The following is a 27,942-nucleotide window of genomic DNA, read 5'->3' as shown; positions in this document are numbered from 1 at the left end:
AACTGTAGATGTTTCTCAACATGGTCTCACGTCAATGATGTAGTGACAGCAGAAAGTAACGTGAGTTTGTTAGTCATGGTGATAGGACTCCTGAGAGAAGCCTCTTCTTTTATTTATGGTTGTTGCAAGTGTACGATGGGTGTGCTTATGGAAATCCAAGGATAGCTTTGTGGATCTTATGCTCTTTTGCCTTTTCATGGATTCTGGGGATTGAACTCAGGTTGCAGGTTTGCCGAGCCATCTCTCTGGCCCTGAAAGATACATCTTAAAGGTGATAGGACTCACTTTGGCTTGTAGTCCATGGTTGGCTGTCTGCATTGTTTTTAGACCTGTAGCGAGGCAGAATATGGTGGTGGAAGGACATGGAAGCAAAGATGCCCACTTCATGGTGAGGAGGAAGATGGGAGAGGAAGGGCAAAGTATGCTTTCACAGATACGCCTCCAACAAATGCACTTCTTCCAACCAGGACCCCACCTATCAATGAAGTGTCAATCACTGCATCCACTAGTGAGGACCACACTTCCAACACATGAGCCTTTGGGAACATGCTTTATACCCAAACCATAATCTAAGCTGCAGGTGCATTTCGTATGTCCTCAGCATCACAGTTCAACTGTACCTCACTCTATAGCCAGCGTGCTTGTTGTGACCATGACCATATGACTAACACAGAGCCAGACTTTTTTGAACTCTGACCTTTCCTAGTCTAGCCATGTGCTCCAATCCTCCCTCACAATGTAGGCCCACAGCAGCAAGGGCTTAGGAAGAATGGAGAAATCTGGAAGAGTTAAGGAATATGCTACTGAAGCAAGGGTCAACCTATGTGTCCGCACAAGCTTATGTGAATAAACGAAAAGAGCATTGCCAATGAAAACAGTTGTTTTATGTTACGTATCACCGACAGTACAATAGGAACTGCAGTGAGTTCCAGCCCTCGATTGCTTATCTTGTTGCTTCTGCCCAATATTCCATCTCAAATTTGATCTCAGGAGAGAGCAAGGACTCAGATCGTCATCAATGACAACAGTGTTCCCACTGTGTTTCTCAGCTAATCTGTGCCTGGCATCTGCAAGTATTGAGACTCTGTGTTTAAACCTATGCTGGTTTTGTTTTCAGACATTTTCCTGTTGGTGAATAAGCTGCTTTGTGCCTTTCATTTTTCCCACATTGTGGTCTGGTGCCATAATGGGTCCCCCACATTTTTGGGCAGTACTGGTTCTTGGGGGCAAAGGTTTGTGTAGCATTATTATTTATTGCAGCTCTCATGGGAAGGACAGTGATTTACGCACTGCTTCCTGTGTGGGTGGGAACTGGCTGCACATTGACAAGGCCTTTTGTGGCATCCTCACTTTTAGCAAGAGATCCAGCAATGGAATTGGCTACAGTGAAATGAGAGTATCCTCACAGGAAATCACGTTCTCAACTTCCCCCAGCCATACGTAGGTCAGTGACAGGTCAGTGAAGATGGGAACACACTGCTCTGCAGCCCTTCCTGGCTCAACTTTCTGAAAGCTTCATGCTGTCGCTGCTATCTATGCTAGACGTTCTCAGCAGTGATCAAAATCACTGGGTTCTGTCTTGTCCTCAGGCTGCCATGACAAAAGACCACAGACTGGCTGGCTTAAAATCAAAATAGGATTCCCATAGTTCGGGAAGTGAAGATGAAAGTGCTGGTTAATTCGATTCTTTGTAAGGACTTCCTTACCAGTCTTCAGATGGTTGACTTTTTGAATGGGATGCAGTGGGGATCTAGTGTCATCACGAAGACACCAACATCATGATCTCACCAAAGTTATATTAAATAGTCCACATACACACGCACCCCCAAAAAACAAAAAAAATCATAATGGGAACAGTGCTTTGTGTGATGAGGAGGGAAGAGACAACAAGATTTTATTCAGCTGTACATGCTAGCATTGTGCTTTTTTTTTTCTAACAGAATATCAGATTTTGGCACCTGAATTTAGGCATCACTGTAGGTTTGAACTTAACTACTGCAAAAACAGCATTTACTCCAGAATATAGAAATTAAAACCCTGCAGAGTTTGGTGTGGTGTCCCAGGCCTGTAATCCAGCATCCAGGAAACAAAAGCAAGGGGACTTGAGTTCAAGACCAGCCCTGATTGCCATCCCCAAACAAACAATCTAGAAGAAAAATCTAGTCTTTATAATGATTATAAAAATAGCTGGTTTCTATTTAAAAAAAAAAAAGTTCCCTCAGGGCAAATAGTATGCTGAGCTCCATGCATGGGCAATATGGTGGACACAGGGAGCAAGATCCTCTGAGGAGCCTTGTTATGTAGCCTGTATGCACTCAGGAAGAAAGGGGGAAAGAATTCTATTCGCCTAACTTTAATACTCCTGATCTGAAAAGCTATATTCTCCTGCTCCAAAAATCTACCTTTAAATTATTTCCCTTCCTTTCAATTTCCCAAGCCCTTATCTGTTCCTTGCTGTCAATCTCCGACTTCTCTTTAGTCATCAACCATTTGCTATGCATGTCTTCCATCCACATGAAAGACTGCAAAGGTTGGATCCATATCTATTTTCTGTCTGGGTGTGCTCCTCAAAACACCTAGAAGCAGCCATTGTAGCTTTGGGTTTTTGTTGGGACACATCCTGATTGCTATCCAAATCACAGTTTAAGTTGAAACTGTATTTAGTGCACTGAAGCTAGCAAAAACCATAGCTTATCAACACAGCATGATGTCAAGTGTTGGTTACAATGCTGATAAGACCACCATGGGGTAGAGAATAGGAAAGAAATAGAATTCGACAAAGATGCCACTGATTATGAGATTTGATCTCCTCCTACTATGCTGGTTGCTACACCTCCCAAGAGTATGCCTACAAGAGGCTTTTATCCAGGCCCGAAGGAAAACAGAATCCAAATTCTGGAGGGGGGGGTGTCCTAAAAACCTTGGCCAATGCTCTCAGGCTGTAACTGTTGCTGTTAAATAGCATTCTTATTCTCTCTCTCTCTCTCTCTCTCTCTCTCTCTCTCTCTCTCTCTCTCTCTCTCTCTCTCTCCTCTCTCTCTGTGTGTGTGTGTGTGTGTGTTTGCAGAAATGTGTGCACACCCTGTGTATGTGTGGCTATCAAACAGAACCTCAAGTGTGACTCCTCACCTTTCACCTTCTTTAAGAAAGGATTTGTCGCTCACTACTGCATATGACAAACAAGATGGCCTGTAAGCTCTCAGTCCTTCGCTCTCTGCCTCGCGTTTTGCTGTAGGAGCTCTAGTATTACAGACACAGCGAACTGTGCACAGATGTAAGCGGGTTCTAGGAGTTCTAATTCAGGTCCTCATACTTGTATGTCAAGAACTTAGTCACTTAACCGCTCGCCAATTAATTGTCTACTTGGTCTTCACCCAGCACAGGCTTATGACCAGTTCTCACATGCGAGCGCTGCTGAAGATCTCCTAAAGGCTCACATTTATAGACTCCCTCAGAGTCTCACTATCGCAAACCTTGCATCTACCCGGTAGCAAGGAATTCATTTCCTTATTTTCATGTCCACTGATTTATTCATGTTATAGGCCATGTGTCCTGGATTAGTGAATCAGCATGCAAGTACTCTTTTTCCAGTACACCTGAAGGAAAATCTCTTCAAAATGCATTCACTATAATCTCCTAGAGTGTAGCTGCTCACAGAGAGCAAGCCAACATGATGATGACAGCCACAAATGGGGTTGATTCTCACATGACCTTTGTTGCTATGGTAGCAACTCCATTTATTGTACATGGAAGGCCATTATCTGAACTGATCTATATAGCATGAGTTTCACTTCAATGATTCTTTATGAGAAAACATTATCCTCTTTTTATTTCTCTTCTACAAACAGCATAAAGATCCCTTAAAATTGCTAATATTATGAGCATTGTGGGATCTGAACATAATCAAATATAAAAATGGGAAATTTGTAGCTGCACACTTATTCATTCGGTTTCTTATCAATATTTCAGACCCCAACTTAACTGAGTTGCTTTCATTTCTAGTTCACCAAGGTTTTGAGCAGATTTGAAAAGCTGATTCTCTCTAGTTTAAAGTAGAGAAATACTAGAATTTTCAAATGCCTCTATTTGTGTACATGTGGGTGTACAGTATCCCCAGACTTATTTTGAATGAAGAAGCCAGCCACTTAGTCCCTCTGGCAGTTGTTATTAGGACTGAATGGTTCTCACTTTTTTTTTTTTACCAAGCATATCCTCTGAGTTATTGAAGCTGCATATAATACCAGGCAGTAAGTAAACACAGCCGTACACATAGCTTTTCTATTATCATGAAAAGCAGTGAGCGGCCCTCAAAATCGTCACAAGAACTGTAGGAATCAACGCTCCTTTCAGAACAGCAATATAGCCACATCACCTCATTTTATCCCGCCACAGAGACATCAGAAAGACAGACTACTGCCTCTATATGGATTGGTACATTTTCTTTCTAATAACCACTGAAAGCATCATTCCTGTAAGCAGTCAACCCTGTTGGTTGAAGAAAATAGATGCATTATCTGAGGTAATAGATAAGTCTCATTAAGAAGATGGAATGGACTAATTCCCAGCATATCTCCATGCGTGGGAAAACGAAATTGTGAAGCAGAGAAGTAACACATCAATTATCCTTTCCTCATGGGCTTAGATGAGTCTCTCTGCCATTTTATACCACATTATGTGACTTCTTATAAATAACCATGATACCAGAGTACCTCAGATATCTACCTTATAAAAAGAGACAGCTAGCATTACTACCTTACAAGGCAGACTTATCCCTCAAAGCACATAAAGAAAACAAGCAGTTTGCTTATCATTCACATTCCTGCTTAAGAAATCCATATTCTCACATCAAATGACCAAAGAGTAGAGTTCAGTAGAGGCTTAAAAGCAAACACTGCACACCAAATGATACAATTTTAATGACAGTTGGTCCCTAACAACGTCAGTGAAGCTGTGTAGGGATTCCCTTTATTTATTTATCTGTTTCTTAAGCTCTTGAGTTATATAATGATTTTAAATTGATTGACTTAAAGTGTTTAATGTAGCAGTCACATCAGATTATCATACATGAGGTATTTGGGACAATTTGATTCCCTTAATAGTGCAAGTGTCTCCCACTACTCTTACTTATGTAAGTTTTAGTACGGGATGGTTTTATAAGGAGGTAATATTCATAGCATAGAAACTTCATATCCTGGCAATTAAATCTATGAAAATTTGTATATGAAGACTTTGCCAGCTAACATAAAGGATAAATCTCTGATTTATTAGTATTGATATATGGAGTGTGTAATAAAAACAAGATAATGACCAAAGAAATGCTGCGCAGGTTGTTAGATGACATTCAAAAAGTGCAAGCTGTTTGACTTGTAGGCAGCCTACTTTTTAAAGTCAGATTAAATATTAATAGGGAGATGATCATAAATTCTAAAGGTTCTGCATCTCAAATCAGTTTCACCTTAGACATGATTCAGAGGAGGAAGGAAGGAAGTCAGACAGCCAGTCCCAGGACAGAGAGCCCCAGTGGGAGGGATAGCTAAGGTTTCAGACTTCTGTTCTGAAGTCTCACAATCCTTGAGGAACAGAGTGCCACAGACACCATAACACAGCACCGTGCACTGAGCTCCCCACACCACGGAAATCTGTCTCCCACAGCTGGAAGTCTGACAAGCTTAACATCTAGGTGCCGGAAAGATGGTTTTCACTGTGATGTCTCTCTTTTCTCTACCGATTTGTTCTGTGTGCAAATGAACTCTGTGTGTGCAAAAAGAGCACAGGCTTTCTGGTGCATTTTCCTAGAAGATGCTCATCCTTCCAGATTAGGGGAACACCTTTCTGACCTCATTTAACCTTAATTACAACCCACTCCGGGGTTCAACTTCCCCAACCATCACAGTGGGGCTTAGGGACTCAACTCACGAATTTGGGAACAACATAAACGTTTGACCCATAACACTGCTGCAGTTTTGGAGTCAGAACCCCAAGTCCATGACTCCCAACAGAGAAGTTGTGGGCATCTGTCCCAGTATGCCAGTTAAATCTATGAGGATTAATATCTAAAAGAAGAGATAAGATTTCATCAACACTTCCCAGGAAAGGGCTAGAGAAAAAGGTCCAGTACCCATGGGTTTATCTTTGGGGCACTTACATGATCACTAGGTTTAAATGTAGACATATTTAGCTGAGAGACAAAGGGTCTGAATAATTAGGCAGTCCCACTGTAAGTGGGGGATCTTCAGGATCACTGAAACAATTTTGGTTCTCTCTCCTAGGGTGCTGGGATTAAAGTTGTGCACCAACATGCCAAGTTTACAATCCAGTGTCTTTTTCTTTCCTTCTTTCGTTTTTTCTTTCTCCCTTTCTTTCTTTCTTTCCTTCTTTGCTTTCTCTCTTTCTTTCCTTCTTTTGTTTCTTTCTTTCTCCCTTTATTGCTCTTTCTTTCTTTCTTTCTCTCTTTCTTTCTTTTTTGAGACAGAGTTTCTCTCTGTAGCCTTGGTTGTCCTGAACCTGCACTGTAGACCAGGCTGCCCTTGAACTCACATTGATCCACCTGCATCTGCTTCCCTGAGTGCTGGGATCACAGGCATGTGCTATCATATCCGGCTCCTATCTAATTCTTAAAAATGCAATACTACCACAAACTGTTTAAGATAATTAAGAGGCCTTTAATCCACTTGGACTTTAGTTTTGTACAGGGTGATAAATATGGATCTGTTTGCTTTTTTTTTTTTTTTTTTTAATGAGTAGACATCCAGTTAGACCAGCACCATTTGTTGAAGAAGCTATCTTGGCAGAGTTTGGCTGTCGACTCTGCCTGCTGTTTTAAGGATTCTTTGACAATAAGAGAGGTTAACTCATGGCAACACACAGCCTACCTCAAAGAAGATGATGAACATCAAAGGACCTCCTTATGGAGATAGCTTCAAATGTGGCAAATAAGCCATTGGGCAAAATGTCCTTGATTCAACACTGACAAAATTCTGCCTAAAAGTAGGCAAGCTTGTATGCAGGCAGAGTTGATGGCAAAACTCTGCCAAGACAGGGTAAGCAAATCCTCAGTAGTTTCTGCCTCACAAATATGTCTGTCAGATATATTGGTCCAGGAGGCTGAAGATGATGCTCCAACATTATAGAGAGTTTTGGGTGACTCTTCAGGCAGCAAACTATCTCTGTCACTTTTTTCAACTTGGAAGCTGCTACCCTGCACTTGCTGTTTCTCAGGTAATTAATTTTATTCCTTCTCGAGTCTCTGATGAGGTTGAACCAAATAGTTTAGTTTCACAATTAAGCTTTGTTGTTTAAGATGCTTTTAGGACTAGATAGATGTTTTAAGTTGATAATGATGAGATATGGTAGATATTGATTTACATTCAGAATTTTAGACTCACCAAGATTGGAAAATGTTTTCTTCAAGGTTGCTAAATACAAATAGCCAAAACACTATGAATGTAACATTAATATAATTCCTAATTGTTTTGTAGTTCTTCTGGCTGTATGTAGTTTATTTTATATATGTATATTAGTATAAATGTATATGTAAAAAATAAAAAACATTTTTAAAAGATAATTAGAAAGGCAAACTAGTAGTCAATCAAACTTGTGGTTTTGTTAGGTACTAGTTTAATTAATCACAGATTTTTCTAAGTTAATCAGTCAGTATATAGGTAGAAACACGCAATTTAAATATACTAGATATAGATAGATAGTCTTCAAAATTCTCAGAGATCTTCAGAATATGGCATTTAAAGATGTTTTATTTGAGAATTTTTTGACAATGAGACATGTCAGCTTCTGGTAGCAACGTCTTTTGGCTTTGAAGAAGATGATGATCACGAAAAACTTCCCCTTTAGGAAATGGGCTCATATGTGGCAAGCTAGTGGGATCTCCAACTGCATGCCAGAGTAACTGGAGAGACTTTGACAGCCCAGGTCCGCACAGTGCCTGCAGCTGCCACTCAGCTTTCCTATACATATGGGACCTGGACTTGGCTGGAGTACTGTTTGTGCTGTCCCTCAGTGCTCACGACAAAGCTTCCTTCTCTGCAGGTTACACTCAAGGCTCTTGGAAAGTCTGCGAAGCTAGCCTGTCTGCCCCTGCTCATTAAACTAAGGGCCGTGTAACCAATGAAGGGGCCATCATTTACACTTAGGTCTACAATTGGTGGTTAAGGAAAAATTCAGCAAGAGGAATGACTGCCTTGGAAGCAAGCAGAAGTCTTTGACTAATACTCAGCCAGGCAGCACTTGAAGGTAGAAACAGGTGCATCTCAGCCTGGTCTACAGAGTAAAATGACTTAATATATAATTGTCAATAAAGACTTTGGAAAAGTGAAAAAAAAAAGAAAAGAAAAGAAAACGTGCTTGCTTTCACAGGCAATCAGAAAACTGGACAAACTGGGTACAGGAAAGTAGACTGCTGAGCTTTGCAAGGACAAGGTAGGCAACTCCTTCACAATACCTGCTTCAAAATAAAGTCTGCCAGATATTCTGAGCCAGAAGGCTAAAGACATTCCAACATTATGGAGATATCCCGAGTGACTGTCCAGACACATCAGTCTCTGTCATTTCTATAGTTTTGGAAGCAGCTTGCTTTGTACTCCCTGTTTATTCAGATAATATTTATCCTTCTCAGGTCTCTGATGGGATTGAAAACTAAATAGTCATAGTCTTACAATTAAGCTTAAGTTGTTTAGGATTTAAGGAGATGTTTTAGGTCTAAAAAGATGTATTTTATTGATAATGCAACTTATGATACAAAGTTATTTAAGTATACAGACCTTTGGACTCATCAAGATAGGATAGATAGTAAAATACTTTCTGCACAGTTGCCAAGTACTAATGGACTGGACATTAGGAATGTGCTTTTCTTTTTTCTTTTTTTTTTTTTTTTTACCAGATAGCATAGAGTTTACTGATGTTAAAGAAAAGTCTTTTTTTTTTTAGACAAAAGGGGGAAATGTTGCAGACTATTTGATCCCATTGTGAACCCTGAGATTGTAAACTGTAAAAACCCGTTTCTTGTTTGGTGCGGTTCAGCCCTAACACACACCTTTAACCCAAGATCTTTCTGTTTATTATAAACAGGTGATTATGGTGTGGTTCAGCCAGCCCTAGTGCATACCTTTAATGCAAGGGGTATGCACTATTAAATCCTGTTTGCAGGATTTAATAAAGTTAACCCTAGGTCAAGAGGTGGAGCAAGAAACCAGCAGACAGGGATGGGGTAGGGAGGAGGGACTTTGAGGGAAGGATAGTTAAGACAGCATGGAGATCAAAAAAGCAGCTCTTCAGCTCTTTGGCATTTAGTCCTTTAGCTCTTTAGCTCTTTGGTCTAGCTCTTTAGCTTTTTTGGCTTTTAGCTTTTGGCGTGTTCTCCCTGGGCTGTGGGATGAACTAGCAGGCCTTTTCCTCCTGAGCCATGAGCTGAGTAAGAAAGTCTTTTTCCTCTGGCATGTGAGATGAGTTGGAAGGCCACTGGGGGTGGGGGTGGGGCTCTCTCTGCCTCTCCGAGCCAGCAAGTTTACACCCCAGCACCTGGCTCCTGAATCTTCATTGGTCAAAATGATTTGGGATTTTCTTTCATTATACCGACAGTTCTGCAAGGCTGCAAGAAGGTCTAAAGGCTTCTTACTCTGCTCATCACTCGAGAAGAGAGGTCTGGTTCTCATGAGATGATGACTTCTCCAGGCACAGCTACCCAACTTAGGCATTGTCCCTCCTCCGTTCCCACTTGCTTAAGGGTAGTTTCAGTTAGCTATCTCAAAGATGTTTATTGATTTATCGGTCCTACTGTTCCTGGACTCAGCAGTCATCAAAGTAGAGAGGGATTCACAGAAAGGTTGAAAGAGGCAAACAGAACCAGAGAGGGTCAAGATGGAGTTAGTGAGATCAGAGACCAGAGCCCTTCTTCAACACCGTGCCACTGAGTGCCACTGTTTTAACATTCATAATTAATCAAGTTTTCAAATATTTTTCTGTGCTGATATAGAAGGTACGTCCTTATTCTTGCGGTAGAGAGAATCAAACAAAGAAAACTGAGGTTTCTGTCCCACAGGAGTTCATAATATGGTTGAAATATGGGAGATGCCCATGGGAGAAATGTGAGTATCAACTGTTAATAATAATTAACAGTGTAGAACACAGGCCACTGACCTTAGACTCAGTCTGGCAATGTCAAGCAGTAGTATGGGATTCAACATTAAATAGAAAATGCTAGTGGTACATGCATTTAATCTCAGAATGTGGGAGGCAGAGGCAAGTGGATCTCTGTGAGTTCGAGGCCAGCCTGGTCTACCAAGGACAACCAGGGATGTTACCCAGAGAAACCTTGTCTTGAAAAACCAAAAAAGAAAAAAAGAAAAGGACAACGCTCAGGGGCATCTTTTCAGAGCGATCAAATGAGTTCCAAGAGATGGCTTTGGTGGTAGGAGCATTCCTGTCATTCATCCATTCATTGACTGTTTACTAAGGCATGGTATATGCCCAGAGCTGAAAATACAGAATTAATAGTGGATGGCATGAAAGAGTCACAAGGCTCGCTTTCCTAACATTAGCCTGGCCCTTCCCATGTCTGTGCTCATCACAGGATGCTCTCTTCAGTTCTTCAGTGCCTCTTGTTTCTGGATTTGTATTTTTTTTACAGTGGTCCTTGGTTCAAAGCCTTGCCTTTCTTACTTATTCCTAACTTCTCATCCTGAATGTTCCTCTCTCCAGGAGGTTGTCCCCAGCCTGCTTATCCTTCCACACAAGGTGTGTGACCTCTTCCATAGTACTTGTGATGATGATGTGTCTCTTAGAGACTATAATCACACTGAAGTGAAATTACACAGTAGCATAATTGCAGGTTAATGTCCAAGAAAGAATTTTTTTTGTTCTGCTTTCTTATTTTTTTCCCATTTATAGAAACATCATTTGCATATCCAGAATCATGGTAGGATGATGTTAGGGACTTTTTCTAATGTCTAAAATAACAAATGCTGCCTAAGGTCTCCTTGAAAAAAAAGTTTCTATTACTGCCTTAACTATTTCAAAAATCCAAAGTCTCTCTATCATAGTTATAACAGTACTAAATGAAACACAAATTACCTCAAAATCTAAGGTATAATTTTTGAAGAGGCTGAAGTTGTACTGTTACTGATGTTCTGAAAGCTAACTAGGACTTTTAATCGAGGACAGAGTTTATACACAGAGGCCTTGAGTTGGCTTTCTTTCCAAGCATACAGCCATAGAGAACCTCTAACTTAGGATATGTCATTTGTATCATAAGACAAATTTCCAGTTATCAAACCAGCTTCTCCTACTGCTCTCTGGATAATGAATTCTTTCTATATATTCCATGCATATTTTGAAAGTTTAGTGTTGGTGCTCATGTTCGGGACAGCGTTTGTTGCTTCAAAACCTCTTCTTCCATCATTCTTTCTCTCTGAGCGCTGTGCCTAAGTGATCCACAATCTCGGTCACATAGACAGCACACCCTTCCAGAGCCCACTTATTTTAAAGCATATATGTCAGACTAAAGGATAGGAAAATATTTATAAAATACATACATAATGAATTTGACTTCGTGACACGTTTTTTTTCGCATTTGAAAGGTGTGTCTAAAGACTTGGCACTGCCCGCAGAGTGGCTCTGAGCAGGGATGATCACTGCCAGTTTCTCGGTGCAAAATGAAAGGAATTTCCCCTTTACCCTATAACCCAAATACCACACTCTGCTTAAGGATGTGGCTGACATTTTAAAAGATCACCAAAAGTGTTCTCTTCCCAAATGCAATTATGCCCTCCATCTCAGTGGGGGCCATTGTCTGCTTCTCCTCAGCTCTCCAGCCTCTCTCTGTCTAGCTTTCATTATCCTGATTATCTATTCATTCTCCACCCAGCACTCATTTTATGAAAGATCATGTCTGCCATTTCTATAACGAGTGCTTGACTTTTACTGCCAGTATAAACACATAAAATACATAATAATTAAAGTTCACTAGTCACCACAGTCTTGAGATCCACCACATTGCTAATTTGATTTTTCAAGCAATTGCTTCTTGGAACAGGGCTGCTTTTGTCCCTTTAGGGTGCTGCAAGATTTGTGGGTGAGGGAGATGTGTGGAAAGCAGGGGGATCATGAATGGGCACTATGTTCTTCAAAGTTAAGACTCATCCTCAGTCAAATAAACTGTAATGTATGGTTGTTCTCAGAGAGATCACAACTCTCCTCAGTGGCCAAATGCAGTATTTTCCCTAAGTGACAATGTTAAATAATTAAATAATGTAGTTTTCAGAATATTTAAGTGCTATTTAGCAAGCAGCATATTTTTATAGAGGACCGTGTAAATGCTAGGGGAAGGGAGTCATTGAGATAAATGTAGGTGCCATAAATGCTACTGTGTTTGCATTTTAAATGGTGACTGAGAAAGTGTGTGCTAAATTTGTATTTGAACGTATCGAGAAAGAAATTCACTGTACATAAATGATGACAGTATAGTCCCTCATATGGGTTAGAAACTTCACAACATGAGTTACAAGCTTCACAATGACTTGGCTTAGATGAGATAAGGAAAAGATTTCTGAGCACTTCTTCTATGGACACACTTCCTTGTTTTGATAACATTTCAAAGTTCCCTAAGTGCCTCGTGATAATGAATTCACCTGACGTTTACTCTAATCGCAAAAGAGATTAATGAACTCATGCGATATTCATGTGGCTCTCTGGGGACTTCAGGATGTATTGCTAAAAGTGCAATGTTTGCAAATGGATACGGTGGGATGTGTGTTAGCCAAGAATGCTAGCAGGGAGAACCCCGGTTAATGAAGAAGCACGAAATAAAGAGGCAACTTCCACTGACAAGGTTCTCTTTCCAAATAATGAAGGTCTTGAGGATGTGCTCAAACCAAGCACAGCAACCAGATGACCTGATTTCGAGAGGCAAGTAAACCACTCACCAGTCTTGGGCCTTAGGAAGATGCCTTCATTCTGAGCCTCAATCTTCTTAGCTGTAAAATGAAACCATAGTGAGTGACATCACTGAGTGTCACTAATAAGAATAAAGGTGGAGGAACAATCTGACAGTTGAAACAGTCAACAGTCATTTCTCACACAGTTACTTTAAGAAGCATATCAAACTACGTTCGTATGTATAACCGCAGCATCCTTGAGCCTGGGGAAGGAGGATCACTGCACATTCAAAGGCATCAGGACTTAAAAGTGACCCTAGGGATAATGATGATGTTCACCATGATCATCATGATTAAAATAATTAACTAAGAATTAATAATAATAATAATCAGAGATAGACCAAGGGCTCAGTGGTTAAGAGCCATTGCTGCTGTCCTAAATCAGCAGTTCTCAACCTGTGAGTTATGACCCTTTTACAGGGTCACCTAAGACCATCAGGAAGCACAGATATTTACATTACAATTCATAACAGTAGCAAAATTACAGTTATGAAATAGCAACGAAAAATAAATTTATGGATAAGAATCACCGCAACATGAAAAACTGTTATCACAGGGGTGCGTGTTAGGAAAGTTGAAAATCACTGTCCTTGAGGATCTGAATTCTGTTCCCAGCACCCACATGGCGCTCATGACTGCCTGTAACATCAGCTGAAGAGACTCATGCACTCACAGTCACATGGGCACACACGCACAAATAATAATAACAAGCGTCTTTTTAAAAATTCAAAATAAATATAATAATATTTGGTGGGTGCTTTATAAGTTTTGCAGAATTTTACCTCAGTGCACTATTCTGGCAATAGATATTCAGAATAAAGTTTACATCCGCATGAGAATGAGTGCCTCAGGAAGAGATTAGTTGATATGTGAGAGCTCTGATACTAGTTTCTGAAAAAGAAAGCCAGAGTTGACTAATATTTTATCAAATTACCTTTTTCTAATCTGAAAGTGAGATGCGAGATTAGAAGCAGCATGGGAGCTATCTCGTCTGACACAGGACCATGCCTGCAGCCATAACTGGGGCTGTAACTGATCAGACTCCTGACAGGACACCTCTGCTGTTGGGGCAAGACGGAAGCATGCCATCTTCAGTGTGCACAGTAATTCTTTATTTCTGACTGGTGCATGCTACTAACCTGGTTTTAAAACATGTTCATATCTTTTGTTATAAGAGACTACTTTCTCAGCCTTGGACAGTTCTTACTCACTCTATGGAAATCGTAGCCCCCTGCCCCCTGGGGTTCTCAGCTGCAGGACAGTTATCTACTCAAACTCTTGTGATCTGAAGCTGAAGTTGCCACTGCCTAGACAATGATTCCTCAGATTCCAGCCCAGACAAAGAGGCCCGCCTGACCCAAATGTGTAAGCCTGTCACTTTTGATCCTAGGCCATCCCAATCTCAGGGCAACTGTAATCACACTACCAGAAAAAGCTGACCCCTTGTGAGGGACTATCCTGCCGTCCTTTGTATGCAGTGAATCTCTTTCTCAATATGTTCAAATACAAAGTTAGCACACACTCTTTCAGTCCTCATTAAAGACGCAAGCATGGTAGCATTAATGCTTTAATGTAATATCAATTAATATGTATTACTCATAGCCAAAAGAGCTCTGGAATAAAAGTCACAAACGTTGTCTCTAAAACAGAGCAGTGCTTTCTAGGATGCAACCTTGGGTCTGGATAACAGTCAAATGAGCCTTGTTGACCCCAGGGAGTTACCTGCTCTGAGACTCCCAAACAAAGTCAGCAGCCACAGCCAGCACAGCAGGTCAGACGTCTAGGCTGTTCCTTCAAAGAAAGGACAGGCATTTACAGCTGTCTACAGTGGCCTTTACCATACAAAAACAAGCAAGTATGACAGGAGCCACCTGCCCCATGAAGTCTCGGTGAAAGGTAATGATAGAAGATGATACACACTAACTCATTTGGAAAAAAGGAGAAGCTGGTGACCTTTATGACCTTCGGCAGCGCTGGTGGCCAGGACTGAGGCAACATGCTAGACGTGCTACTTAAAAACCCAGTCTCAATAGGAAGGGCTTTCTAAAATCACCTGAACAATCTGGCTTTGCTGAGATATTGGGTGGCAGCAGTAAGGACTCGCTGCCTCCAATGTTCCCCACCAGTGGCTAAGAAGCCTACATTAGAGGGATGATTAGTAGATTCTTGTCTCTCAGGAAGCTATGGAACTTGCCGTGACCACTCTGATCTGCAAATTCTGGCTTCTGGGATCTATTTATGGAGCCACAGTCCTCACCTGCTTAGATCCTAACCTTTGAGAAAGACTTTTGCTTCCAAGGAAGTTTACCTGTGTTTTCCAGGACAAGAAGGAAAACGAGTAAATAGAACCCAATTAAAATGATTTCTCCCCCACAAGCATCTGCATGCATTAAGCCTTATGACAAAGTCACAGACAGCAAAATTTTGTAGAAACTCATGAAGCAAGCTTAAAGCCAAGGGAATTCTATCCTAGTCAGATCTGATGTGGGAAAAAAAACAGGCTTTATTTAAAATATTCCATAAATTTTTTCTTAGAGATTACCAACATTAAACGTTACTGAGTCTCCTAAACTTTTTTTAACAATGCAAAACTTGGGCTGGAGGGATGGCTCAGAGGTTAAGGGCACTGACTGCTCCTCCAGAGGTCCTGAGTTCAATTCCCAGCAACCACATGCTGGCTCATAGACATCTGTAATGTTATTTGATGCCCTCTTCTCGCAGGCAGGTGTATGTGCAGGCAGAGCACTGTATACATAATAATTAAAAAATCAAAAGCGAAAAACAATGCAAAAACTTGTAAATATGTACAGATAATGGTAACATTTATCCTCACCCTTTCTCAGTTGCACGTTGCCTCAGTACTTCTAAATTGAAGAAATATCTGGCAAGTATCATATTATAGGGTCCCTATCACAGTTGAAATTCTCTTCCACAAAGACGAGCTGAGAAGCCTGAAGACTGCAGGCACAAGGCACCTAGCCAGAAGAGAGGAGCACTGAACTTTAACAGCAGTTTCTAACAGTGGGCAGAGGAGGGGCATCTGATTGAAAACCACACCCAGCGCAGGGAGTGGCTCTACCATCCCATCTTATCAGGGTTCTGAAAAATGCCCTGCGGTCCGTGGGGCCCACACCAGCAGAGAAGACCTCCAGGGAGAGGAAAGCCGTCAAAAGCCCAATCTTCCTTACCTGCTCTTCCCTTTCTCTTCTTTCTCCCTTGGGTGTGAATGGTAAGTGAGAGTTCATAGATCTGCCTCTCAATCCTGCACAGTGAGGGAGAAGGCGACATGACACTATCAGAGGCTAGATAAAGGCACAAAGGGGGAGCTTTTCCTTGCACCCTTTTAGAACCCAGGGAGCCCCAGTGTGAGGTTTGAATGAGGCTGGTCCCCATAGGCTCACATACTGGATACTTGATCCCCAGTTCCTGAAACTGTTTGGTAAGGAGTAGGAGGTGTGACCTTTTTAAAGGAGGCGTGACGTCACTGGGGATGGGCTTTGAGGTTTCAGAAGCCCTTAGCATTGCCAGTTAGCTCTCCATCTGCCCTGTGCTCAAGGATCAAGATTTGAGCTCTCAGCTACTGCTCCAGCCTGCTAGATGATCACAGATTCCAACCTAGAGCTGTAGCTCCAAATAGATGCTTTCTTCTATAAGTTGCTATGGTAACCTTAGTGACCTTTCACAGCTTTTGCAGACTTTAGCCTCAGTCGTGTCTAAGAATTTGACCTAATCCACCAGACCTCAGAGCCAACCAAAAACATCCACAGCTAAGGGACCAACAGCTCCATTTCACAAAGCTACTGCAGTGCCTCCCTGCACAAATCCAAAAGCCGTCTTGAAAAAGAGCAAGGAAGGAAGAGACCTGGTGAGAGTTCATAGATCCGCCTCTCTATCCTGCATGGCGGCAAGGGATGTAAATTAGGTGGATGTAAATCCAGAGGTGTGCTACATTATTAGAGGTGATTAAATGTTAAATCACACTAGGCTAAATTTAGTTTTATTCCCCTGCTCAGTGGCCACAGTCCTCAGGAGAAAGATCAAAACTTCACATTTTCTCTGTTAGACCCAAAGTATAGCATGGGCAAATTTACAGTCACACCACAGTTACGCTGTTTTGTACAGGGGAAGCACACAGATGGCCATTTCCTTAAGACTCTTAACAAATTCCTGGAAAATGAAAGAGCTAGATTGCAGCTCTTTCAGTATTTGTGTGGGAAGTAAGCGATGTGTGCATGGCAAGAAATGTGTTGGGAGGCAGGCCTGAGTTCCAGTCAGTATGAGTGAGTCACCAGCAAAATCACTTACTCAGGACAGCAGTGCTGCTGGGGTGAATGTGAAAAATGTGTGGCATTCCCGCTCTGTCTTAGTGTCCTCCACTGGCTGTAGAATTGGGCTCTGGTGGTGGGGCCAGTGCCTGTCTTCCTCTGCGTTATAATAGTTTATGTCTCTAGAAAGTGGAAAATCGGATTACCAAAGTCACAGGGGTGTAAGCATGGTCTGAGAAAGAATTCATGCATTCAGTTTAATTTTTTTTTTCCTGATTGTCTCCAGACTCATTCTTCATAGGAGCAACTTAGTAGGCGAGTGTCGTATTTTTTTTTCTTTCTTTCTCAGATAACCAGGGGTGTTGTACCCCAGTTGGCTCCACAGGAACTTAGCAAAGGGCCATGATTCCAGTGAAACGAAAAGGAGCCTACAGCCTGCTGTGTTTGAGACAAAAAAAATCTAAGTCACCCCTGCGGGTGGAGATTTGCAAGCCCCCTGCTCCCAGCAACCTCTCTCCTTACAAATAAATTAATTTGGAAATCAATTTAGAGTAGCTGTTCAAGGTGGTAAGTGATCAACGGGTTAGAGCAGCCCCACTCAGAAATGAAGCTGTTATCATCATCAAAGTGAGCACAGCCCTTTTTCTGAGGCCTGCCTTAACGTGCTGAATGCTTTTATTTGGATATGAAAGAAGGACCATTTGTTTCCCAGCCTTCCCGGGAATCTGCATATTTGTATGGAGGAACCCTCACAGCACCCAGGCTGAGCTAGGAACCTTGAGCTCCCTCCCCCCTTACCCCCTCCCCCACCAAGCTGAACCTTCCAGTGTTTTTTTTTTCCACATCAGAGAGTGTGCAAATATTTAAACACTTGGAAAAAGAAGGAAATGCAGTGCTCTTATTAGGGAATCACTTGAGGATCCTTAATGAAGAAAAGTATGCCAGAACCTATCCAAAACACAGCAGACACGTGGGAGAGAGTACACACACACACACACACACACACACACACACACACACACACACGCTGCCAACTGTAACCTAGCTTTCAAGCTGTCCTCTTCTCTCACATCCCAAGCAGTGAACAAGACAGCATGATTCATTGTGTGTGGGTCTCGTCTCGTTAATTCTCCGTACAATAACCCTCAAAAGAAAATGCAGTTGTCATCAACCTGACCTTTAAAACGACGGGAATTTTTCTCACTGCATTTTGAGAAAAAAAAATTAGGAGCATAGAATCGCTCAGCACAATCTAGTAGCTAATTTTGTGGCTAATAGTTAAGTGCTTGTGGCACAAGTGTCTGCTCCCTACATTTCAATCTCGTCCACAGGTAAGCCGTGGTTGCAGTGCTGCCTGGCCCTTTGTGATCCAATACTGCCACCTTGTGGAGCTCGTGCTCATAACAGAAAATCTTGTCTTGCCATAAGGCCCAAGATTTTACTACTATATTCTTGAATTCACACACACACACACACACACACACACACACACACACGCGCGCGCACGTGCATACACGAACACGCACATGCACACACATGCACGCACACACAGACATACATGCACAGACAGACCGACACACAAACACACAGACAGACAGACAGACACACACACACACCCTGTTGCTTATAACTAAAAGGCAAAACTCTCCTAGATGTGCTTTTAAACTTCACTTATAAGAGTCTCATGAAGATTTCAAAAGCAACCTGGATCTTCATTTAATTACAAGAGTTCATCTCGTGGGTTTTTAAGAAGGAACATTATATTTTACTTAACTTACCCCAACTAGTCCTCAGATGAACTGCTTTGTTCTGTTTTGATGACAGAGGGGTATGGTGAGACTCTTATGGACCAATGAAACTTCCGTTGCCCTACAGTGTTCTGTCCCAAGCCAGCCTGTGTCCCCAGAATGTGGTGTGGACTCCTGAGAGTGTGACTGGGAAAGTCTATGATTTAATTTTTCTATATATCTCTGAAGAAGCGGGTCTCGCTAAAGTGCCACAGCCACCTGAGCTGTGTGGTCATGAGGTCTACTGAGTACAGAGACTGCTGCGGCTTTGCAGAGTGTGCCGGCTCCTAAAGAGGACAATCCATTCTCTCTCTACCCTGTGACCTCCTATCACCTACGACACACCCTTAAAACTACGCAGTGAAAAGTCTTCCAACTTACTGTACTGAGTTCCATTAGAATTGAAATAGGTGTAATATAGTTTATATAGTTCAATGCTTGCTGTTACTTGAAAATATTCCTTAAATACTAAGAAAGAGAAAAGAAAAGAAAAGATGAAGAGGCTGCAAGTGGCTGTAAGTGAGTGACATACAGAGGTTTCAGCAATGGTTAAGGAGAGCTAGGAGGTTGTAATCCAATCCTGGGTGAATGAAAGAGTGAAGAAGCACAGAGTGAAGACACAGAAAAGCCAGCTCTGCCCTGTGCTAGGTCATTCTACCTCAGTGTACAGTTGTGGGTGGAGAATATGTTTTGTGCACTAGTAATGTTTGGCATGGATCTCCCTTGAAATATTTATTGCATGGATTCACAGCAAATGGAATAAATTATGAAATGGCTTTGTTGTGGTGGGGGCGTAGGAGTAGGCTGTGAGGGCAGGGTTGCCTTAGCAAAAGCTGTGCTGGACATATTTGACCAATAAATACCCACCTGCACAGCAGGGAGAAAGTGAGTGGGCTTTCTAGAGAGGAGCGCTAGCAGTAATGACAGATACAGGCAAGTGTGAAGGAAGGTAACGTCTGTGGAAGAAACCTCAGCATCTCATAGACACTGGCCGGAGGCCGTGGAGGGGAGGTAGCACAGATCCCAGATGTCCTGAGAAGGAGAAATGTGCTGGACTGGACACATGAAGACTTCATTTTTTCCTGTCACCATGTCCCTAAACAGGACGGTGTAACAGCTATTTAGATGGGCTTGGGATAGTTACTTAATTGGAAGAGAAACAGTATAAGGGATGGTACGTCACTTTTCAGTTGCTAGATAAAATACCGTGACCAAAGGATGACAGAGATTGTTTGGCTTGTGGTTGTAGACAGATAAGAGTCCACTACGGCAGGGAGGCAGGCAGCAAGTAGCAGGCACAGCAGCAGGAGCAGGAAACTCAGAGTCCACATCCTTAACTGCAAGCACAAAGCAGAAAAAGAAAACTCAAGAACAGGATAAGTCTTTAAGCTCTCAGAGCTCATCCCTGGTGATGGACTTTCTCCAGTAAGGTCATGCCTCTTAACCGCCCCCTACGCAAGAGATTGGGATTAACTGTTCAGTTGTGTGACCAGGGAGGAAGTGTGTGTGTGTGTGTGTGTGTGTGTGTGTGTGTGTTCTTTGTGCTCACACACGTTTGCACATGAGCCTGGATGCAAAGGCCAGCATTTCTGTGACAACATCTAAATTGTTTCTTTGAGACAAGGTCTCTCACTTTGGCTTGAAACTTGCCAAGCTGATTAGGCTGGCTGGCCAGAGAAGCCGAGGCATCTACCTGTCTCTGCTTCCCCAGCTCTGGGACTACAGGTTCTGCCGCCATGCCTGGGCTTCTTACATAGACTCTGAGGACCAAAGTCAAGCCCCAGCACCTGCTGGGCAAACACTGACCAAGTCACCTCCCCAGCACCTATAATTTATTAATCTTATACAACTGAACCTCTAACTGGCTTCTTAGCAGTATCAGCATAATTTAAAAGGTAATAGTGGATGGGCCCAGAAAGAATCCCTCATGAAATAAGTTTGTATTAAGATGAGGCTAACGCCTGCCAGCAATTACCACAAATGCATGCTTCTTGGGCTCCCTAACCTGGAGCTCTATAGAGTATTAACCTAGCTGGAGAGATAAAATGAGGGGAGTCTAGGGAAGGCTGTGCCACACAGGACCAGAAGGCTTTCTTTACTGCAAGTCTTCCTGGACACCTACTAAGATGACATAGTGGATGTTCCCAAGAGAGTACCACAGCTGATGACCACAAGGCCCTTGCCTCATGAGGGCCTTGTAGGTGTTTGAGAATTCTGAAGATCCAGGTGGAAACAATCTACCACTATCCACAGTTATTTCCATAGATTCAATACATCAGTTCACCTCCCTTTCATGGCAACACTCTGAGGGAGAGCAACATTTGAAACATGGATTTCATGAGCAGAGGGAGGCAACGTAGGTAATGCCTGCCCTGTGGCATTGTGGGAGCTGATGGGGATGTGGAGTGACCCATCCTCTGTAGCGCCAAGTCACTCACACTGTTATCTCAGGTGAGTTGTGAACCTTACCGCCATTTCCCAAGATCTTTCTCTTTGTCACTGTTATTTTCTGGCCATAACGAAGATTTAAGAAAGGAAGAATGAGTGATTTACTCCTGGGATGGCCAATCTCTCCTCTCTAAGCTTTTAAAATCTTCATTCCAAAAGAAGATATGATCCGTGGCCAGCGCACAAATATAGGATCACACACCCAAAATTTAATCACATTTTTAAAAATCCTAAATTGTGATCAAACTGATGGCTATGTCCACCTTCTTATCTTGACAATATAATCTGACAAATCCCCTAGAGGTTGGTTTCACGTGACTTATTTGTGAATAGCTGCAGGTCTGCAGAGGCACCACATTTCCAGGAGAGCTGATGACTTCCTCCCTCCTGACTTTAGTGCCAGATGCCAGGGAAGAATGCTCAGCGAGAACTCTGCGCCCCAGGAACCAGTGCACCTCTGCTCTGTTCCAACTCTTCCCAACTGCCGCCCTGTAGACGATTGGTGCCTCTGAGGCTGGCTCTCAGGATAGGCCAGGGAATAAAGCTAAGTGCCTGGGAGCTGCAGAGATGCTTTAGCTTTGGGGAGCCTGGCACCTGCAGAAGCAGCCATGTATGGCAGGTCAGGGGCCTATGTGGAATTTGGAGAGCTGGGGATGATTCCCCTGTATGAACCACACTTTGAAAAGCTGCAGTCTTTACAGATATTTCTGTCTCAAAGAGAAGTATTTCCTGTTTCAGTTTAACTACTTCTGTCCCCTCGGATCAACAGTTTTCTCTCTCCCGGAGGTAGGTTGTTTTCCTGTTGGCATTAAAAGGAAAAGTACCTCAGTTGTGTGAAGAGCTGAAAATGATGTGTTTTATCAACTGCGGCCTTGTCTGAAGGCCTCTTCTACACCATGACACATCATAGAAGTTTTCATTTTAGTTGAATTTCTGTGTGTATAGCAAATGCTGGATCACCTAACACCTGTGTGTGGACAGAAGCAGCAAAGAGATGTTTATAAAAAATAAAAATAAATAAAATTTTAAAAAAAGCATCATGGTCCAGAGCCACGTTTGCTAGAGGAAGAGGCAGAGGTGCATCGATGTCAGACCACTCCAGAGCAGTACCTCCCAAACTTTTACTTTTTTTTAAAATGCTGGAATAAATGGGACAGCGGCCACTAGAGTTGGTGTGAGAGCAAACTAATGATAAAGGTGGCAGGGGGGGAGGAATGAGGGCTAGACCTACCATCTTTAGAGGGGAGGTCATGATCATTCGGATTGTGGACGAGGCGGTCACCTTGGCTACAGTCACATGCACTGTGTTCTCCCCCCCCCTCCCCCCACCCCCACCCCCGCCAGGATCCTGGAGCTGCAGCAGAGTGGTGACATGGACATCCTCAAGCACAAGTGGTGGCCTAAGAATGGCCAGTGTGACCTGTACTCCTCAGTGGATGCAAAGCAGAAGGGAGGAGCCCTGGACATCAAGAGCCTGGCAGGCGTGTTCTGCATCCTGGCTGCGGGGATTGTGCTTTCTTGCCTCATAGCGGTGCTGGAGACATGGTGGAGCAGGAGGAAGGGCTCCCGGGTCCCATCCAAAGAGGTACTTGATCTTGGGCCCCAGCTACAGCTGCCGGACGTCTCGTGGCTATAGTTCCTGGGAGGAAGGGGGTGACACAGGCAATTGCTCTGTCTGCTTTCTTTGAAGATTCCAAATAAGCATGTGGAGGGCAGAAGGAGAGAGCAAGAGCCTGTTCCCATCTAGGGTTTCTCGGGATATATGCAGAGCAGGGGCAGTGCCTCTGAGGATGACGGGTCTGTGTTCTGTAGCAGGCTCTGAAATCCCGAGTCTCCGGCTAGATACGAATAGTCCTGCAAAGCTACGATTCCCTTGACCCAATTCTCAAAGATGCCTAAGTTTCTTTCATTTCTTTAAGACATAGATAAGTTTGAGTCTTAAAGACTAGCCCCCAAAGGACCTCAGAACGATGCTTTCTCTTCATCATTAGTCACTGCTTCCTAACTATGTATGAAGACCTGCAGAAATGACTGTGCCTCTGGGGCTCTCCCACGACCCCCAAGTGTGCCAAATTCACATCGGGAAATCATTCTGAATTCTGTTTATCTCCCTGATGTGTCATCAGGTTTATTTCAGGGCCATACTTAAGTTTGTACAGCCATCAGTAAGAATGGTTGCAGAATTATCCATAGTGCCTCAGTGAAAGCAGCACGTGAGGTGTATCCATTACCAGAGAAGAAATGAATATAACAGAATATACTTGTCTTGTTAATCTTATTGCCGAAAGCTTGGAGAGTTGATGGGGAAAGCAACCTGAGTTTATCCGGTGGTTTGATTTGATGGCCAGTTTCAAAGAAAGTTTTAAACTTTCTGCCTAGCACTTGGCTGACTGATGCCTAAGGCACTCCACAGAGATTGGCTTTGATGAACAAAAAAATGATCTCTCATTTGTATATGCATGTCTGCGCGGCAGTGTTGTCTTTTGAACATCCTAATCTACATAGTCTAAGGATCCTCGGAGCTCCTTAGATGAAGAGTAGATCAGTACCGTTTAAGAACAGCTTGGCTTACCTTGCTTCCTGCCTGTGTGAGTGATCGCACACAATCCTACTACCATGGTGACTGAAATAAGAGCTGATCAAGTTTATTGCCATGTGTTCTTTGTAGAGTAAGTAAGCATCTGTATCTCTGCTGACATCAAGCCCAAGCCAAAGGCCACATTAATGCAGATTGTCACTGTGACTCTGTGTTCTCCAAACACATGCAAACGAAGGGCTCACGAGCTCCTTCTATTTTCGAATTACTACAGAAGATATTAAGTGTTTTCATTGTTATAGCTGTTGATGGATGTCTAGATTACAGTTGCCATGGGAACCACCAAATTATACATCTCAGCCTTCTGAAGTCTCGGTGATAAGAGAGCATTAATGGATGGTTTTTATTGGGTTTTAAATGAGAAAGGAGAAGGGGAAACAGGGCTGTACACCCTGGCAGTTTTTGCTGCAGAGTACTGTATGCATGGTGGGAAAACACGTACCCTACTCTAACTTCCGGTGGCCACTCCAAGTTCTGTGAACAACCGTTTTCACGTCTTATGATTAATGGGCATCTTTACAACTTCACCAATTTAATTTATTGACCTTGGCTGTAAATATCACAAAGGAACTTTTATTCCTTCTCAGTTCCATTTTGTCAATCCTGAAGGGTTTGCTGATAGGATTTCTCTCTGAAACTCTGAGGCTTTACTGCCTTTAAAAAAAAAACAAATAAATAAAACTTGTCACAAACATCTCCACTTAGCATAAAACTGACCCTCATTTAAAGCTATTTACTCACATGTCCTAACTTGAAGTGCCCCTCGGTCCTCACAGTTGCCAGAGGCAGGTACTAGATAGCACACGCTCTGTCAAGAAGTCTCTCCTGTGCTGACTCTTTCTCAAGAAACTCATATCTCTGGCCTGTAGGGAACCACACTTAAATAGTCACTGACACATTAGTGCCAAGAAACACGTTCTAGCTCTCTTGTCTACTAATGAAAAGTGAAGACTAGGCCTACATGGTAGAAAGAATCAAGAAATGCATTTGGAATGCGACTCTGAAAGAGAAAGCATGTACAAAAGGGGAGGCAGGGGCTGAGGGGAGTCACTGGAACCAGAGCTCTGCGTGTGTCCCTGCCTGAGCCTGTCTGATGTCTTTGTAGTTGCATGTGGTGTATGCTCATTTTAAAGCTCCGGCCGCACAGAAAGTATTTACTATAGATACTTTATCTCAAAGCCCTGTCAGTATACCCAGAAACAAGCACAGTGCCTGGCTCATGCCGGGGGCCCAGTCCATTTCTGTTAAGCAAATAGACCCCAAAGTTCAGTTAATTCCATGTTTGCTGAACAACCTTTTTTTTTTTCAAAGCCATGGAAGCTAGTACTGATAAGAACCTTATTTTCTTTTTCTTCATCTCCAGGATGACAAGGAAATTGACCTGGAGCACCTTCATAGACGTGTAAATAGCTTGTGCACAGATGACGACAGCCCCCATAAACAGTTTTCCACCTCGTCAATTGACTTGACCCCTCTGGACATTGACACTTTGCCAACACGACAAGCCCTGGAGCAGATCAGTGATTTCAGAAACACTCACATCACCACCACCACCTTCATCCCAGAGCAGATCCAGACTCTTAGCCGCACACTCTCAGCGAAGGCTGCCTCTGGCTTCGCTTTCGGCAGTGTGCCCGAGCACCGAACTGGCCCTTTTAGGCACAGGGCTCCTAACGGGGGTTTTTTCAGGAGTCCTATCAAAACAATGTCATCTATTCCTTATCAGCCTACTCCCACTCTGGGGCTCAATCTGGGCAATGACCCCGACCGAGGCACGTCCATATGAGCAGCAGACAGCTCCGCCTATTCTAGGACTCCCCCGGAAGGAGCAACTGGGGCTAACATGGATGTGATGTTTTATTTAAAAGAAATCAGGATAATTAGTAACAATTCTAGTTCTCTCTCCTCACGCCCCTTCCCTGCTCTTCTTCTTTTTTTTTCTCTCTCTCTCTCTCTCTTTCTCCTTCTCTCTGTCTATCGCCCTCCATTTTTTTCATTACTCAACTTGTTCCCCAAGAATATAGTATTCTAGGATCCTATTAGTCCGCTCTTCATATACTGTACTTCAAGTCTAGGGAACGAGCACAGAGTCAACGAGAGCACTCGCAGGGTTGACTTTGCATATTTGCATACAGGGCTCCCGTGTGCTGCTCCTCTGTTTTTGAGACTATAATTGCAATAACTTCCGTATTTCTCCATCCTCAGCTGCATCCATCAAATTCTCCCCTGCTGTCGAGCGTCCTTTAACTGTGGACCAAAGGCAAGCCCTGCAGTGTCTGTAAAATGACTTAAAGACCATTCAGGCCACGCAATATGAGAATGCAGTTTTGTAGGATTACAAAAAGCCATTAATATGCCAGTCAAGACTACAGTTAAAATCCCCCTTGCACTGCAGCAGTGCCTGCCACCTTCATGCGATTGTACAGTATTCAAACTTTTTCTTATGTACAGTAAACTTTACCATATGGCAAGGGCCTTTATTGTGTTAAATAACTTAGTATCTCATATATACATATATATGCACCTATATAATGTGTATATATATATAAATGCAGCCATTGCTATTGCAATTCATTTAATAAAAGCTTTAGTTTAAAAACCAAGCATTGTGTACAGGAGCTATGATAGCGCAGGAAGCCTTTTCAGTTGGAAAGGCAGGTTGCTTTAATGTCACTCTGACCTGCGCTGTTTGCCAAGAGACTATTTTATAATTTTGTTATTAAAACATCCAGGGCGATCTCATCTCTGTTCCTCGATGTACTCATTTGAATAGGTTTTTGCCTTCATTACTCAGCAGTGTATAAAGCTAACCTTGATAATTTTACCTTTTGTTAACTATCTAAATGGGAAATGCCATTCGCTGAACCCCACACACAGCACAGAGAGCAGAGTTTAACCATAGATCACTGTAGGTTCAAAGTCCTCTTCCAAAGCTGCAAGCCAATCAGTGTAACTGCAGCTGGGGAGGAGGGGAAGCCCCTTCAGAACTGTAGATGTGGCCTTATTTGTGTCATTCATCACCCTACAGCAAACATGTAACAACTATGCTGGGCTCTCATCTGAACCCCTTTTCTACTCACTTCTACTTGGAGGTGTTCTGTCTTTTTAAAACCAGTGCCAAGTGTGTCAGCGGGGGCGACAAGCAAAAAAACCAGTGCCTCGTTGTGCACCGTCCTCTAAAAGTAGCATTCTTATCTGTTAGCAGCATAGAACAAGCTCCATCTGTAATCCTTAAACTCGACATGGTAAGTAGGAAGCAAGACTGTATCCTGTGTTTTCAGGCAGCTGTACGCTTACTTTACTCTCACCCATTCTGTGGCTAGGATTGATAGAGGATCCAGCCTATGTGGTTTGCTTTAGGAGCAGTCAAGAGGTGTATTCTTAAGGTGTATTCTATTTTGATCTGATTCTGTTCTGGGGAGCATCTTGTACTGTCACTGTTTTTTTGTACTAAATCTTCGAATATTGTCTACTGTGTCAGGCAGAAAACTTTCTTATCCCGAGAACCACTTTGTTTCCAGGGTGACGAGTCCCGCAGTGCATGCACACCTTGTTTCCCTGTGACATTCATGTTCTCACTTACAACTCCGATTTCCAAACAGAAACGTCTTTACAGCTATATAGGGGCACACCAGATGCTGCAGTGACTTCAGCTACCAACAAACTGTTAACCATGTACAATATTGGAAATAGGCCGATTTTGATGTATTGCCTATTCTACAAGTACACAAAACATTTTGGAGGCCTCAGTTATGAGTGGCAGAGCTTTCTGTGTATAATTTGTCTACATAATTTGTCTAATAAAAATGTTTTCTAAACTTGCTCTCATACTATTGAAGTCTTAACTATAAAAGTAAAAGATGCTGATCTCACTGATCTGTGTGAAGTTTCCCGGAAACACT

At 42.7% G+C, this 27,942-nt stretch overlaps 1 protein-coding gene across 2 annotated transcripts in view; it reads left to right on the top strand.

The window, feature by feature from the left end:
- Positions 1–27,942, top strand: part of GRID2 (glutamate ionotropic receptor delta type subunit 2) — a 1,382,318-nt gene that overhangs the window by 1,321,173 nt on the left and 33,203 nt on the right. Inside the window, exons 15-16 of one of the 2 annotated variants that reach the window (XM_084785473.1) lie at positions 22,789–23,029; positions 25,404–27,858. In XM_084785473.1, coding sequence (XP_084641599.1) covers positions 22,789–23,029; positions 25,404–25,826 — 664 coding nt within the window. In that variant the 3' untranslated portion in view covers positions 25,827–27,858. Of the gene's footprint in view, positions 1–22,788; positions 23,030–25,403; positions 27,859–27,942 lie in introns of those variants that run through there. The other variant, XM_084785474.1, reaches the window with a different exon arrangement.

Source organism: Acomys minous (genome assembly GCF_964271855.1).
Source record: "Acomys minous genome assembly, chromosome: 6".
Classification (NCBI taxonomy): domain Eukaryota; kingdom Metazoa; phylum Chordata; class Mammalia; order Rodentia; family Muridae; genus Acomys; species Acomys minous.
Note: the sequence above shows the minus strand (reverse complement) of the source record. Positions and strands in the feature narration are given on the sequence as shown.